This window comes from Musa acuminata, chromosome BXJ3-4 (assembly GCF_036884655.1).
Source record: "Musa acuminata AAA Group cultivar baxijiao chromosome BXJ3-4, Cavendish_Baxijiao_AAA, whole genome shotgun sequence".
Taxonomy (NCBI): Eukaryota; Viridiplantae; Streptophyta; class Magnoliopsida; order Zingiberales; family Musaceae; genus Musa; species Musa acuminata.
In genome coordinates this window covers 46,693,949-46,707,498 of record NC_088352.1, presented here as the reverse complement: position 1 = coordinate 46,707,498, position 13,550 = coordinate 46,693,949, and the positions used below count along the sequence as shown (strand labels likewise).

At 39.0% G+C, this 13,550-nt stretch overlaps 1 protein-coding gene and 1 pseudogene across 4 annotated transcripts; both read right to left on the bottom strand.

Moving 5' to 3' along the window:
• Positions 1 to 4,503: 4,503 nt before the first annotated feature.
• LOC103983365 (bifunctional dTDP-4-dehydrorhamnose 3,5-epimerase/dTDP-4-dehydrorhamnose reductase-like) lies at positions 4,504 to 7,590 on the bottom strand (annotated as a pseudogene).
• A 484-nt stretch (positions 7,591 to 8,074) lies between these two features.
• LOC103982441 (probable methyltransferase PMT17) lies at positions 8,075 to 12,294 on the bottom strand. Of its 4 annotated transcripts, none has more exons than XM_009399364.3 (7): positions 12,006 to 12,294; positions 11,379 to 11,441; positions 10,481 to 11,175; positions 10,177 to 10,387; positions 9,616 to 9,913; positions 9,028 to 9,495; positions 8,075 to 8,454 (listed from the first exon to the last, which is right to left on the bottom strand). In XM_009399364.3, the coding sequence occupies exons 3-7, from the start codon at positions 11,168 to 11,170 to the stop codon at positions 8,229 to 8,231; spliced, it is 1,893 nt and encodes a 630-aa protein (XP_009397639.2). In that variant the 5' UTR covers positions 11,171 to 11,175; positions 11,379 to 11,441; positions 12,006 to 12,294; the 3' UTR covers positions 8,075 to 8,228. The 4 variants fall into 4 exon arrangements, with proteins under 4 accessions (XP_009397639.2, XP_018680745.2, XP_009397641.2 ...); XM_018825200.2 differs by having other exon boundaries at positions 12,015 to 12,294; XM_009399366.3 differs by lacking the exon at positions 12,006 to 12,294 and adding an exon at positions 11,781 to 11,885.
• Positions 12,295 to 13,550: the final 1,256 nt, after the last annotated feature.

The following is a 13,550-nucleotide window of genomic DNA, read 5'->3' as shown; positions in this document are numbered from 1 at the left end:
GATTGATCTTTACTCATATTTATTCTTTAGCTCATTCTACTCCAATTTTGATTTATTGAGTTTGACCCAACTTGGTCAATGTCATTATATTATTGTTCCAATGTCATTGTAAGCTGAACTTTGTAGTTCCCCGACTAAGCACCACATATCTCTATCACACACATTAGTTGTTTGCAAAGTAATTTAAAAGTAATTTTCAGATATAAAGGAGTTGATGGATAGATAGAATGGAAAGTTTGACTTGATATTAGACTTTTGATGAAAGATTGGACTTCTGACCTATAACTTAAAGAGTTCATCTTGCAGTTAAAAATTGGACTCTCTTGTTTGAATATAAGAATCTTAAGTTATTTTTATCCCAAATTATTAATTTCAAATCTATTCATCTCTCTCTCTCACTCTCTCTCTCGATATCATGACTCGAACCTCTCAGACGATCGGATTATGTCTCAACACATTTATTCGTTGAAGTTTGAAATTTAAGACGTTGAGATTCTCTCGGTCACACAATAAAATCCTAAGGTCAAGTGGTGACAGCTTCACTTGGTTTTATCTATCTTTCTTCCCAAAGAGAACCAGATAAGATAAGGAAGAAGACAACATGTGGCCATGGCGAAGGAGACGAAACGGAGAGTGGGGCAACCAAGTAATATGGGTGTAATGTAATGTAGAAGGTCCGGACCGGACCTGACATATGTTTGTTTGGACTCGATGATTGGGAGATGATGAAGCATCCATCAATTCTCACCTGCACTACTACTACTACTACTACTACTACTACTACTACTGCGCCCTTCATGATGCAGTCTGCGGGATGGGGCACGCCCTGTGCGGCAGGCGGTGCCCCACCGGAAAGCATGATGGCGGCCTCTCTCACTACCGTCCCAAAGCTCGTGGCCGTCCCCTCGTCCATGACCTCGACGTCTCGGCTTCGACGAAGCATTTTGGCGGAGGAGGAACCCACGGAAGACCTCACATGCAAGGCTAATAAGGCTAAATGAACTCCGTCTCCGCTCGTCTCGGGGACTCGCAGCGGTGTGCCGCTCTCGCTCTCGCTCCCGCTAAACTTTGATGTGCTACGTTAGCTTCGTTCATGGCGTCTCATATTTCGCTTCCGGTAAGAGATCGTAGATTTGTGTCGCAAAATCTTCTTACGATTTTTTTTTTTCATTTTGGATATCAATAGTCTATATATAAAAACAATTTGTTTAGCAACTTTCATTTTTTACATTTTATCTAATATTATTCACGTATTTATCTATTTAATTAGAGAATATTTTATTAAGATACTTGGCTATTGTCGCGTGCCATATTCCATAACTAATGTAATAAGATTTTGATAAGAAGAAAATTAGTATTATTAATGCTTTCTTATCTTTTTTTAAAAAATAAAAAATATTATAGTACTAATAAGGGATGTATTGTCAGCTAATCATCATTTGATATGTCATCGTCACGTGATACCGAGAGAGAAAGAAGAAGACGAAGACTACTCCTAAAGGAGATAATTACAAGCTTCCTTCTTATCATTTATGTCTAGAAATACAATTGCAAAGCTTCTTTATTAAAAAAGGTAATCAAAAGCTTCATTTTTATCATTTATGATAAAAAAGATGATCACAAATTTCCTTCTTATCTTTACGATCAAGTATAAAAACTTATTTTTAACATAGAGAAATAGGGGACTCTTTGGGACTATTCACGTTCGCACTCATACAACTCGGACTACTAACTTGAAATATTTCTCGACCTTAGTTTTCGTACATGTGACACCTAAGAAGCTCGATGTTTTCACCTCAGATGTACCTTAGACAATCCTGTGTATATGGGTCTAGACTACATCAAGCTGATCAAAATATCAATGATATTTTTTATTAACAAATATGGAAAATGAGAAGAAGTGACCAACACATGCAAAAACAATCACAATAAGCTCATGCGGAAAAGAAAAGAAAAGGTTTGTAAATGTGGTGGATAAGGATGAGTGTGGAATAATAAAAGCAATAGGTAGGCCCATATCGTGGAGACTTATTAAGTCAGTGAGCAATAAAGCCTTGGGTTTAATCTCTCTTCTAATTCACGTCCTAAGTCAAGTTTTCCTTCTTTTTAATCTTTTTCTTAGATATAGATAAAATAATAAGATATTTTGATACTTTTCTATCAAACATTCATCGAACATTATATGAAAAAAAGATGTTTTGAGACGTAAACTATCAAACCACATAAAGCCACACATTTATATCGATGCCAACTCAACACTATCCTGTGTTCAATTAGCTGAGTACATAAGTTAGTTCTCTCACCTTAATCACACGAGTCTCACTTGCGATAACTATAACATTCAGTAGACATTTATATGACTGAGTAATAACCAATCATCTCCGGTAATCGTCCTCGTGAAATAAATCCATGCTTAGTTCTAACTATTATTGGAGCTTCATATAAGAAGATTTTACTGCACTCACTTTTTTCTTTTCCAATAATCTAACTAATTTCATCATTAATCATCGAAGAAATATTTATCGAGCATCGCTTTAATATAATTTTTAGGTGTGATAGGTTTTTAGGTGTTACATGCAAGCGAGGCTAACGAAGACTTCACCTACAAATCCTATCTTTTTAGTCTAAGTTCAATTTAAAACCACGTCAAGGGGCTTTTTCCAAATGACACCCCTATATTTGATTTTTATCAAGGGATTTTTTTTTATCAAAATCTCGGTAATACTCTTGAATCAGATTATTTCAAGCCTGATCGATTCATAGGTTGATTGGATCTGATCGAGGTGTCTTAGTCCTAAGTCGATTCGGATTAGATTCATTCGTATCAGATCGAATCAAATTAGGTCAGTTGATTCGGATTAGATTCATTCGTATCAGATCGAATCAAATTAGGTCGGATCCATTACGTTCAAGTTATACTTGGATAATAATCGAGTTACACTCTAGTTAAACTCATTCGTAGAACTTATTAAAAATATATTATTTTTTTAATAAAAATTTCTTATATATTCATCATATAATAAAAAATTAGCATATTTTTTTTGTTAAATATATATTCTAGTAGAATTCTAAAATTTTGATAATTAATTATTCTAAAAATATTTAAAAATAAAAATATTAATCTTAAATAGGTTAGATAATCGAGTTTAACTTATTTCAACTTGAGTGTAACCAAGTCAGAAATGAAGGATTTTATTATTTGTTTTATGATGAATTTAGGATAATTTTATATAAAAATTAATATATTTTTAATATGCATTGTGAATGAGTATAACTCTATTGTAATAATTTTTTGAATAATTTAGGATAATTTTATTTAAAAATTAATATACTTTTTAGGATAACTCAAGTTTTTTTAGTTTTATAATAAATTTAAGATAATTTTACATAGAAAGTGTAACTCGAGCATAATATTTTTTTGAATAATTTAAGATAATTTTATTAAAAATAATATATTTATAGTGCAATTCGAATGTAACAACTAATCTAGATAAATTAGGAGGAAGAGGTGGAGGAGGACGAGGAGGGGAGGGAGGGAGGAGTAGGTGGATGAGAGAAAGCGGAGGAGGAAGCCAAGCGAGAGGGAGAGGAAGTAGCGAAGTAGAAAGAGAAAATGACGATGGAGGTGAAATCGAAAGCGGAAGCCAACGAGAAGAGTGAGGAGGAGGAAGCCAATAAGGAGGAGACGATGATGGGGTGAAAGAAGAAGATAACGGAGGTAGAGTGAGAGGAGGTGAAGTAGAGGTGGAGTTTGGATCATTTAAAAAAAATCAAAGGATAATGTAAGATTCAATTAAATCAAATTGAATAGTTAAGATTTAGTTGAATCTGATTCAATTCTTCTAAAAAAAATTAAGTCAAACCTAATCAAAAGATAATCATCATGATTCATTGAGGGTATTTTGGACAAAACCCTAAAAAAATAAAGCCTCACTAGTAACAAAGCTAAACAAAACTGAAAAAACCTCACTAGTTAACTAAGAAGCACTAAGATTTTAGGCATTTGATGTGATCATAGTCTTTGAAAGTAGGACTATATGTTCTACCAACAAAGTGAATAAAAGAAAACGAAATCAAGTCATGAAGCTAGAAATCTAAGCAAATCATAAGTATCAAGAGAAGTAGAGATATCTTTTCACAAATGCAGTTTCTTTGAAGCATAATTAAGCATGCAAAGTAGTAATGTTTTCAAAGATTAAGAGGTTCATATAAACTGGAGAAGGGATCACCTACTGATGCATCATCATCATCTTAAAGAGATCAACCACACCATCCTTATCATCATCAACCGACCCGATTGGTTTCTCCAAGAGCACATGATTAAAAACAAAATCCGATAGTATCAGTCGTATGATACTATCATGTAAAGATAAAGCATCGACCATTCGTCCATTGATCCACCAAGAGCGCATGATTAAAAAACAAAATCCGATAGTATCAGTCATAAGATACTATCATGTAAAGATAAAGCATCGACCATTCGTCCATTGATCCACCGTACCATAGCCCAAAGTGGTACCAATAATAAGCTCTGGCTGTTTGAAAATTACAGTTATTTTTACTTATCTATCTTTCAAAAATATATAGAAAATAACATGTTTGCCCCTCGGATTTAACTCACATCAACCACTCTGCAACTGCACTACTTTGCGTCTCGAGTCGGCATTTCTTTCGTGTATGCTTCGCAATGAGGATGTTGTACTCCTTTTCGACAACCCAGTGCTGATGCAGTGGAGCCACATGGAAAAGACTACGGATATGGATAGAGGCATCACGTGTTCTGCAAACTCAGTAAGCTAAGGTAGAATGTAAAAGAAATATAAACATTTCTACCACATAAATAGCAATGAACATAAAAGGATAACCTTTTATTGATGCCATCAAAGCACTGAAAAAAGAACTGACACATGCTCAGTGGCTTACCACACTGTAAAAGTTTCGCCACGATTAATAAATCCAATTTCCAACTTGGTCAAAAATGAGTTCAAGAAACTAAGATGACAGGCAAATGCTTACTGCGAAAACAAAGCTCATGGATATTTGAATCCTTGATACTAAGTCAACCATGACTTAAGATTGCACATTGCTTGCAGAGCTCTTGCTAGCAGCTCCTGCGATACAGGAAGCGGCAGCACAACACAAAATTCTCAGCTACAGTTTCCTTGGCATTGGTGGTATTTCATGCCATAGAACAAAGGGCTGGAATCATAATTAACCATCAGTCACACGCTTGTCATTTGATGAATAGATCGAACCGACCAAATTGAAATAACTGCCTTACCGAGACAAAGAAATAGAACTTCAGATAGCAACTTCCTAGGTCATGGATGTCTTCTGATTAGGCTTGAAGACGTACTTGATCGGCAACTCTTTGACCGGCAGTAGCTCTGGAAACTCTTTCTTCAATTTGGCAGGATCCAGTTCATTGTTGCTGCTAGGGGCAACTATCACCTTTGCCTGTTCCTCAAGGTTAAAGTTCTTCCAAGTAAATTTTGGATCAATGTAGTCTCTGTACATCTCAAAGATCTGGTTATGGCTAACAACACCGGGATTGGTGAAGTTCCATATCCCAGTGAGATTCCGCTTTGCCATTTCGATCGGTACAGGCAAAAGTTCATCCAAAATGGTCATGGAGTTTGTTATGCTAACAACCTTCTCATAGCGGGTGATTTTGGTAGTGAAATTGTGAAGGTTGACAGATCAGATGAGACGGGCATCCAAACACGGAGGGTGCACACGTTCTTCAGCAGTTCTTCAACCTATTAAAGTTGCACAATTTTTACGATAATGCACTTCAGAAAACATGATAACCGAGAAAACATGAGTTTAGAAAGTTAACCATCAGATAATGCATACAGTCATTCAACCTGATAGTGAGCTCTTTTAGTGCTCTTTATGTGTGAAACTAACAGGACGCAGATTACTTCTTAAAAAATTAAAATAAATTTTCATTACATTAAATAGCATATATGACACTTACACGTGGTCTCAAACCCGAGTATCACCTGCCAATTGAATATCTCAACAGAGTCAGGAAGGGTATTTAGTGATGATAAGGAATCTAATTCTAAAGGGGAATTTCTGTAATTGCACCTTAGAGGGGCAAAATCCAAACAAGCAAAAACATTCATAATTGCAGGTAGAATTGTGCTTGCTAGTTTGTTCAGGGATACAGATGACAAGCTCTATTTTGCATGTGCAACAGTAAATAAATTGATCATTATGGATAGCAACATGATAAGTCTACATGCAAGCATTAGGAAAGCACATATTATGAACAAGAAGAAAATGCTTCAAATTTCTTTTTATAATACTAATAAAGGTAGATTGCCTTGGTAAGAAATACTAGGTGATTGATCATGTCACCCCCAGCTCATGGAGATAGAAAAACGAAAGAATCACGAATCATTGCAAAGTTTAGATCTAATTGCATAAGGCAGCATAAGAAAATTATGGAAAAGTCTAAAACATTGTTTGATTTATGAGATTTTGCAAGCAACTGAAGTGAAGGACAATGGAATCCGAATCTCAAGTATTCAACAACTCTACATTTCTTTTGTCCTCTGTATATTATGGTAATCGACATGATGCCTTCTGTGTCGCTTGGTAAAGTCATCTATCAGAGTAAAGAGGGAGCTACGAATGTAGCAAAATCGTCTACTTAAGAGATCGTCTCGCTTGATCAGATCTCCAACACCACCTCAATGCATCCCTCCCAAACTAGACTCTTTCAGTGACTCTCAAGGATCATGAATCCATTGTGCAAGAATGGAGAATCTAGAGAACTATATTGTCCTAGAAGATCAAGAAGCGCGAGACCAGCCTCCTTGAAACTACATAGCGACATATTTTTTACTTTTGTTAACCGTTTACAGAACAAGAATCTCGTCGATGAGTTCTATCGACAAACATTACTCATCCACCTACGGATTGCCCTGCCGCAACTCGTGAATTATCGATGTCTACCATGAATTGGTTCTTGATTCAAGATTTCGACCGGTCTTCACCGACAGGGTGGAGACACATGCTTACAAGAGAATGATGAGGGCATCACATACCATGGCCTTAGTCTTCGAGCAGAAGGACCCGACCAAGTTGGGCGTGTCCTCCTCCTTGAAGCCCGCGCCGGAGCCGAGGGTGTGAGCGCCGTCGTATTCGAAGATGCAACCGGTGGCGCAGTTGACGAGGAGGAGGCCGCGCTCGCGGCAGACGTCGCCGAGGGAGAGGGTGCCAACGACGTTGGCGCGGATGGTCATGGCACCAGTCGACGTTGGGGCGGCCGGTGACTCCGGCCGCGTTGAAGACGTGGGTGAGGGGGGCGGCGGCATGTCGGCCTCGAGGTGGGCGCCGTTCTCGAAGCGACCAGAACCAAAGGCGAACGTGATGCCGCGGTCCTTGCAGATTCGGCCCAGCGGGCCGCCGATGAGGAACTTCAGGCCGGCAGAGTTTCGGCCGTTCGTCGCGGAGCCGTTCGACCGCAAACCCAACCCATCGATCACCGCCCACTCGTGGAAATCGGGATCGGAAGATGGAACGAAACGAAACTTAGACAGGAGAAAAAGAAATAGCGGGGTGGACATAGTGAGCAGGTGTAGCAGCTCTCCGCCTGGTATTACCCACGGGACTACCTGCCTTGTGAATGGCATATAAGCTAGCCCTAATGGTGGGTCCAACTCTGGGTGTCGGTGGGTCATCCTATTTGTCTGAGGACAGAATCGACGATCTAGTGTCTTCGCCAGGCACAAAACAGGGTAGAACGTTCGTCCAACCAATCGTTGGTCGAGTGGCTCCCACAGATATCGTATGTGATTCCTGCGATTGACTATCGCTGGAAGGGTCATTTCCCTGTTTGGTGTCTCGACCAAAAAAGAACGACAAATAAAAGCACCCCCTAAGATTTATCTCATAACATGCCAACAAATTAAGGGATATATTAATCTATTTCCCACTTTCGAAAATGATGATGCAACATCAGAGAACAACACAGCAAGTTTTGTGATTCTTTTGGCACATTAGCAGCCATCTCACAGCCCCATTGGGATCACAGTTTGTCAAAGAATCAGATGAACAAAAGTGAGAAGGAGAACAAGAGAAACTGCAAGTATAGAACAAAAGCCAGATACAATTGGATAGTACACAGTGGTTGGGTAGAGAGACCTGCATGAAATCCAATCCCCTATCTAAAGTAGGCAAATTAGTTCACATATTATGACAAAAAAATATATCAATTATTGCTTCTTGGAGGGCTCAGCAGTCCAGTAAGTCTTGACAGCTACAAGGATCTTCTCAGGGTTGAAAGGTCCACTTTCATGATCCATGATCTGACTCTTCCATCTCAGTCCATCTGTTAGCGCCTTAACTTTAGTAAGGACATCGACGACATCGCGTATTATCACCGTTCCTTCTGGTCTCAGTATCCGATCCATCTCCAAGAGGATGTATGTTATGTCACACCTGCAAAAACTTCCAAATATGTTAGAATTTAAGCAAATAAATATGGTTAAGACTCGAGAGAACAGGGATTCGGTGCTCATTGCTCTAAACGCAGATATGTGGAAATGCTGTATGATAGTAGATACAGTAAGTCTGCAAACAATGACCAGAAACCACAAATGGGCAGTTGCTCCAATTGAGGAAGTGACGATAATTCAAATAGGACTCAAGATTCATTAGCTTCGACCAGAAATGTAGTGAAGTCTGGTATCTCGCGAAACCATATGAAGTTACAACAGGGAGATATAACGGAAATAATATATGATCAATTAGTTGTTGGTGTTCACATGTTAGAGATTTTGTTAGTTCCAGACCAAATAAATTCATTTTTCATTGATGATTCATGTTTCTCTTAGCCAGGGAAGGAAAATTAATTTAGTGCGAACATGACAAGATGTGAGTCTAATAATGAACAGGGAAATCCAGCGATTCTGTACTATATATCAGCAAGATTTGGTCTCAGGGAGTTGTCGAACATAATTACCTGTCCATATCAATAAGGAGTTAAAGGAAGATTGTAAAAGGAACCTTTACCTGTCCTGATAAATGCTGAAAAGGCCACTAGCATGGATGAGATCATAAGTTCTAGGATAAGTTGAGAAAGCTTCACACCAGTCCTGATACGCTCCAATAAATCCTCTCTCATGGATCACACCAAGGGTGTCTTGGTCTGAATTTGCAGGGACAACATTCATCACCCACACAGGATACTTCATCATAGCTGCTGCAAATCCACCCAAGTATGCATTCATGTCCATCACATTTCGGTATCGTCCTTGAGACAAAGGTGGAATAATTCTCTTGTAGTTTGCTATCCGTTCCTTCCACATTGTATTGTCATCTTTGTATGTCTTAGTAGTCAACCCAGGTACCGATCCGCTGCTTATTCTTGGTGGAACAGCAAATGCCCTCTCAGGCCATTTCTTGAGTTCACCACCTGCAACTTCATCCTGACTGCTCACTTCTGGTAATGGGGTTATACAGGTCTTCATTTTTTTGTACCTGAAAAATACCACGAGTAGTTCAAGGACATGAAGTTATAGTTGTTTGAAAAAGATGAAGTTTTCGATCCATTTATGAAGTATTTGAGGTTTCTTTGGTAATTTACAAGTATGGTCATACCAGGCAGCATCAGCATTGTCATTCTTGCAAATGTGAGGTGTCTTGTAGATCCTTCGACTTTCAATGCATTCTACATGGTTGATGGGCTTCTGCCAAATTGCTAGATCGTCCTTCTCGATTAATTTCTTCCAACATAGACGCTTAGCAACTTCCTCTATTGAATCTTGCTCTTTTTTCAGATCTTCCTGAGTTCTTTCCCAACCTCGATAGTGCTTCTTCCAGTGAATTGGAGGACCAGACAGAATCCAATAACCTCCTGGTCTTAGAACTCGATCAACTTCAATTAGATACAACCCATCTGGTACAAAAATACCCATGGACATGTCAAAAAAATTTCTCACCGACTCATGCTAAAGTTGCAAAGCAGAAAGCTATCAGTAAGTACTCTGTAGAGATTAGACCATAAAACTAAATATTGCATTGGTTCAATTTTTCTTCTTTAGAAGATAAAGGAAACAAATAACTGAAGCAGTTGAAAGTTGCGAATCCATAAATATCGATTTGTTAGGAGTAAGACATTAGCACATATAGAAGTAAGAGTTTGGTAATAAGATAAATTACCATAAGCTTGCCAAGGAATCAGACAACGAGAACAATGAGCCATGTCAAAAGCTCTAGCTGGATATGGCAACCGCTGTGTTGCCATCACTCCAATCATGGCTGGAACTCCTCGCTCCAAAGCAAACTGCACCTGAGCCTCGTGTGTGTCTCTCGGTGCGAACGACATAGTTACAATATCCCTCTTCAGCAGATAAGCACCCCAACTGGCAACCTACAATACGCAAACAAAATTACACATCTCAGAAATTAGATTGCTTCAAATGCAAAAATATCCAAACCTCAATTGAGATGATGAATGGCTTACTCCACAGCCTGTGTCGATCGCAGTCCTGATGTTACCATCGGTTAATGAAATCAGATCATTTATATCATCAATATAAGCATCAGCACCTCGTGGGAACATCGTCCCACCGCCAGGGAATCTGAACCGGTTGCCTTCTACCTGGATCCAGTTCTGGACAGCCTTCTCAATGCTGAGTTCCCTATGAGGAATGTTATCGAACCAAGCATAGTCCCTGCTTTGAGGCCACTTAAAAGGTGTTTTATACTTCGGTGGGGCGGGAATTAGGCACCGTATGGAGTCATCTTTTTCGGGACAGTGTCGCTCTCGGTACACCAGCATTGCTCTCGCGAACCTCCTCCCCCTGGCGCGATCTTGGCAAGGTGTGTACTCGCTAAAATTAAGATCACAAGGTGGGAATTTCTCGATCACCATGGACCTTTCATCCACGCTCTGCTGGTGGTGAGCATCGAAATCGAGAGTTGCATCTGATGGCAAGGATGCTGAGGCATTGGATTTCGGGAGAACAGATTCACATCCAACATTAGTGGTGAGACCGGAGTCGGCAGTGAGTGATGGGGTAGTCTTGTTCTGCCAAGCCCCGAGGATGTAAAACAGAACGCAGAGGCCAATTACAGCTAAGAGATGCGTTAACCGCCATCTCTTCAAATCTAACTGATGGATCTTGGGAGATCCAACATTGTCTTTGGCCATTAGACCTGCATATTTTACACGTAGAGCCTTCAGACTTCAAACAAGCAAAGGCTAAATCTTAAGATCAATGCACCAACTGGAGCAGAGAGGGAAAAAGACAAAGCCTGAGAACCATCAATAGCATAGTAGGTAGCTTCATTCAGAAACGAAACATAGATAGTGGTGATGAAGCAGAAGAAAAATTAGCCATACATTCAAGAACACATACCAGCACAAACTTGTCAGCGGCTTCTCTTCTTTGTAGTTTGTTCTTGGGGCAGTCTTAGCGATCCTGCGAAGAGGCAAGCGGGAGCTAAATAAGTCATGCCAAAATACCAGGCTCGAAGACAGGCCAATAATACTGAAGTAAAGCGGGTGCATACAATTATTGATGAAAACATGAAGAAAATAATCTGCGCAAAAGAAGGTTCTGAGAAGAAATCCATCAAGAGCCTGAGCCTGACACAAATAAACTACAGGACAAAAGATGCATGAAGGTGACATCTTGGTGAAAAGAAAACAAATGGATCTGAAGAGCACCAAGCTCACAAATGCATCATCACCAAGCGAAGAACACCAGTAAAATCTGAAATGAGAAAACAAATAAACCCAGCAAGCACAGACATCGAACCAAAAAGCAGTGGAATCCAAAGCAAAAGCAGCCTGAGGCTTTCCACAATGGAAATGGAGCAACAGCAGCAGCAGGAAAGAGAAGAGGGGACAAACACACAACACAGCAAGAATCAACTGGAAAAATCACATGTATTTCTAAACACATTAAACTGTTGATTGAAAAGCTCTTAAACCAACTACTCCAACCGTGAACTATAGCAGATCACATCAAGTACAAGCCTACCTTTCTTACCTCCTCAAGAGGCCTACTGTGGGAGAAGGGGAGGAGAAACATGAGACATCCCCTCACAACTTACTGAGTTGGTGTGGCAATGAAAAAGGTATAAGATAAAGGACTCAAGACTACCCAAAAGAAATAAAAGGAAAATTAAGGACAGGAGCAGAGGGACAGGAGTCCTCCTCACATGGGCTCACCCATTAAAAAACGACACAAGGGTACCTCTAAGCCTCCTATTCCCTTTTACTCCCCCCCTCTGCTCATGGCAGGGAACAGAAATGACACAATTCAGTCCACATGAAGTGACTCAGATTCTGCTTCCAAGAAGAGTTGAGTTGATAATGTAGTGATTAACTGGGAAGAGGGTAGCTGGGAGCTGCCTTCCACTCATCCTTGTGGCAATCTGGTTTCTTCTCTTCTTGGCCCACCAAGAAGGCATGGAATATGACATCTCTGTGGGTCATGGGAGGAAGAAATGAAAGAAGTAGTGTTATGAGATTAAAACTTTGTCAAATACAAATAGTGCATTTCAAGGGTCAATGACAAACTAACATTAGATTGTAATCTACAAAAAAAGCTTATTATCTATTATCTGCATCATAGTTATAGAACTCATGCATAGCATGAGCAGGTAGCTGGTGTGACTCACACAAGTGGTCCATAAGTTCTTCCCTTGTGAATTCAATAATGCAGAACACTCATCCATGCCCTATTAGATGCTCACAAAGATGATGACTTTTGAAAGCAACTTAGGTGTCAGATTGGTCAAGGGAAAAGACTGCCTTTTTCCAAAGAAAAGGCAGATGCCACTGTCCCACAATTTTCTTATTGGATGGCCTTATATTTCCAAGTTTCATTTATCTTTCAGGCTATTAGTTGTTATTATTATTTCATATGATTATTCCTATGTGATCTGATGATAGTCTCAGCCAATTTATGAGTATATCTAAAACCACTATTTTGATCAAGCTATATAGAGTTGAACACAGTAGGCCATCATGATGACCACTAAATCCAAGTTCAAGTGGTAAAGCAGATTGGTTTGACCCAACCAATCCCATAACATGAACAATTAAACTTTGTTTGACTAGTGATCAGATTGGAGATGGATTGATCTAAAGGGTTCAGGTAGGACTTGGCATGCTTGTATGAGAAGTGTCACCCACTACTATTCTTTAAATATTAATTGGTGAAACAGTCCTATTTTTTATGTACAATTAAGAGGGCTAAATTTGGATTAATGATGGATCAAGAAGGAAAATGGTTATATTATGGTGAAAAAGAGGCATTAATCCTGTCTCTTAATGTACAATTGATGGAGTTAAGTACTCCCCAAATTTGAATATGAGCTAAGGGTAGAAATAGTTCTTCCATGTTAGAGTTGTCTGGTAGGAGTGCTTTCGGCAGAGAGATACAATAGTTTTTAGACTTTATTTTGATGCATAATAAAAGTAGATATTTGATTGTGATGTAGAAAAAAAGTATATAATTAAATAAAATGTTTTTTTTTATTTCTTCTTGAATGACTATATTTCAGGCTAAATTTGTATT

Excerpts from the sequence above, each read along its gene's own strand:
- LOC103982441 (XM_009399364.3), bottom strand. The coding sequence starts at position 11,170 with ATGGCCAAAGACAATGTTGGATCTCCCAAGATCCATCAGTTAGATTTG. Across the intron at positions 9,496-9,615 it reads GACAATGCTGATGCTGCCTG|GTACAAAAAAATGAAGACCT; the intron begins GTATGACCATAC and ends GGTATTTTTCAG. Across the intron at positions 8,455-9,027 it reads TTCAGCATTTATCAGGACAG|GTGTGACATAACATACATCC; the intron begins GTAAAGGTTCCT and ends AAGTTTTTGCAG.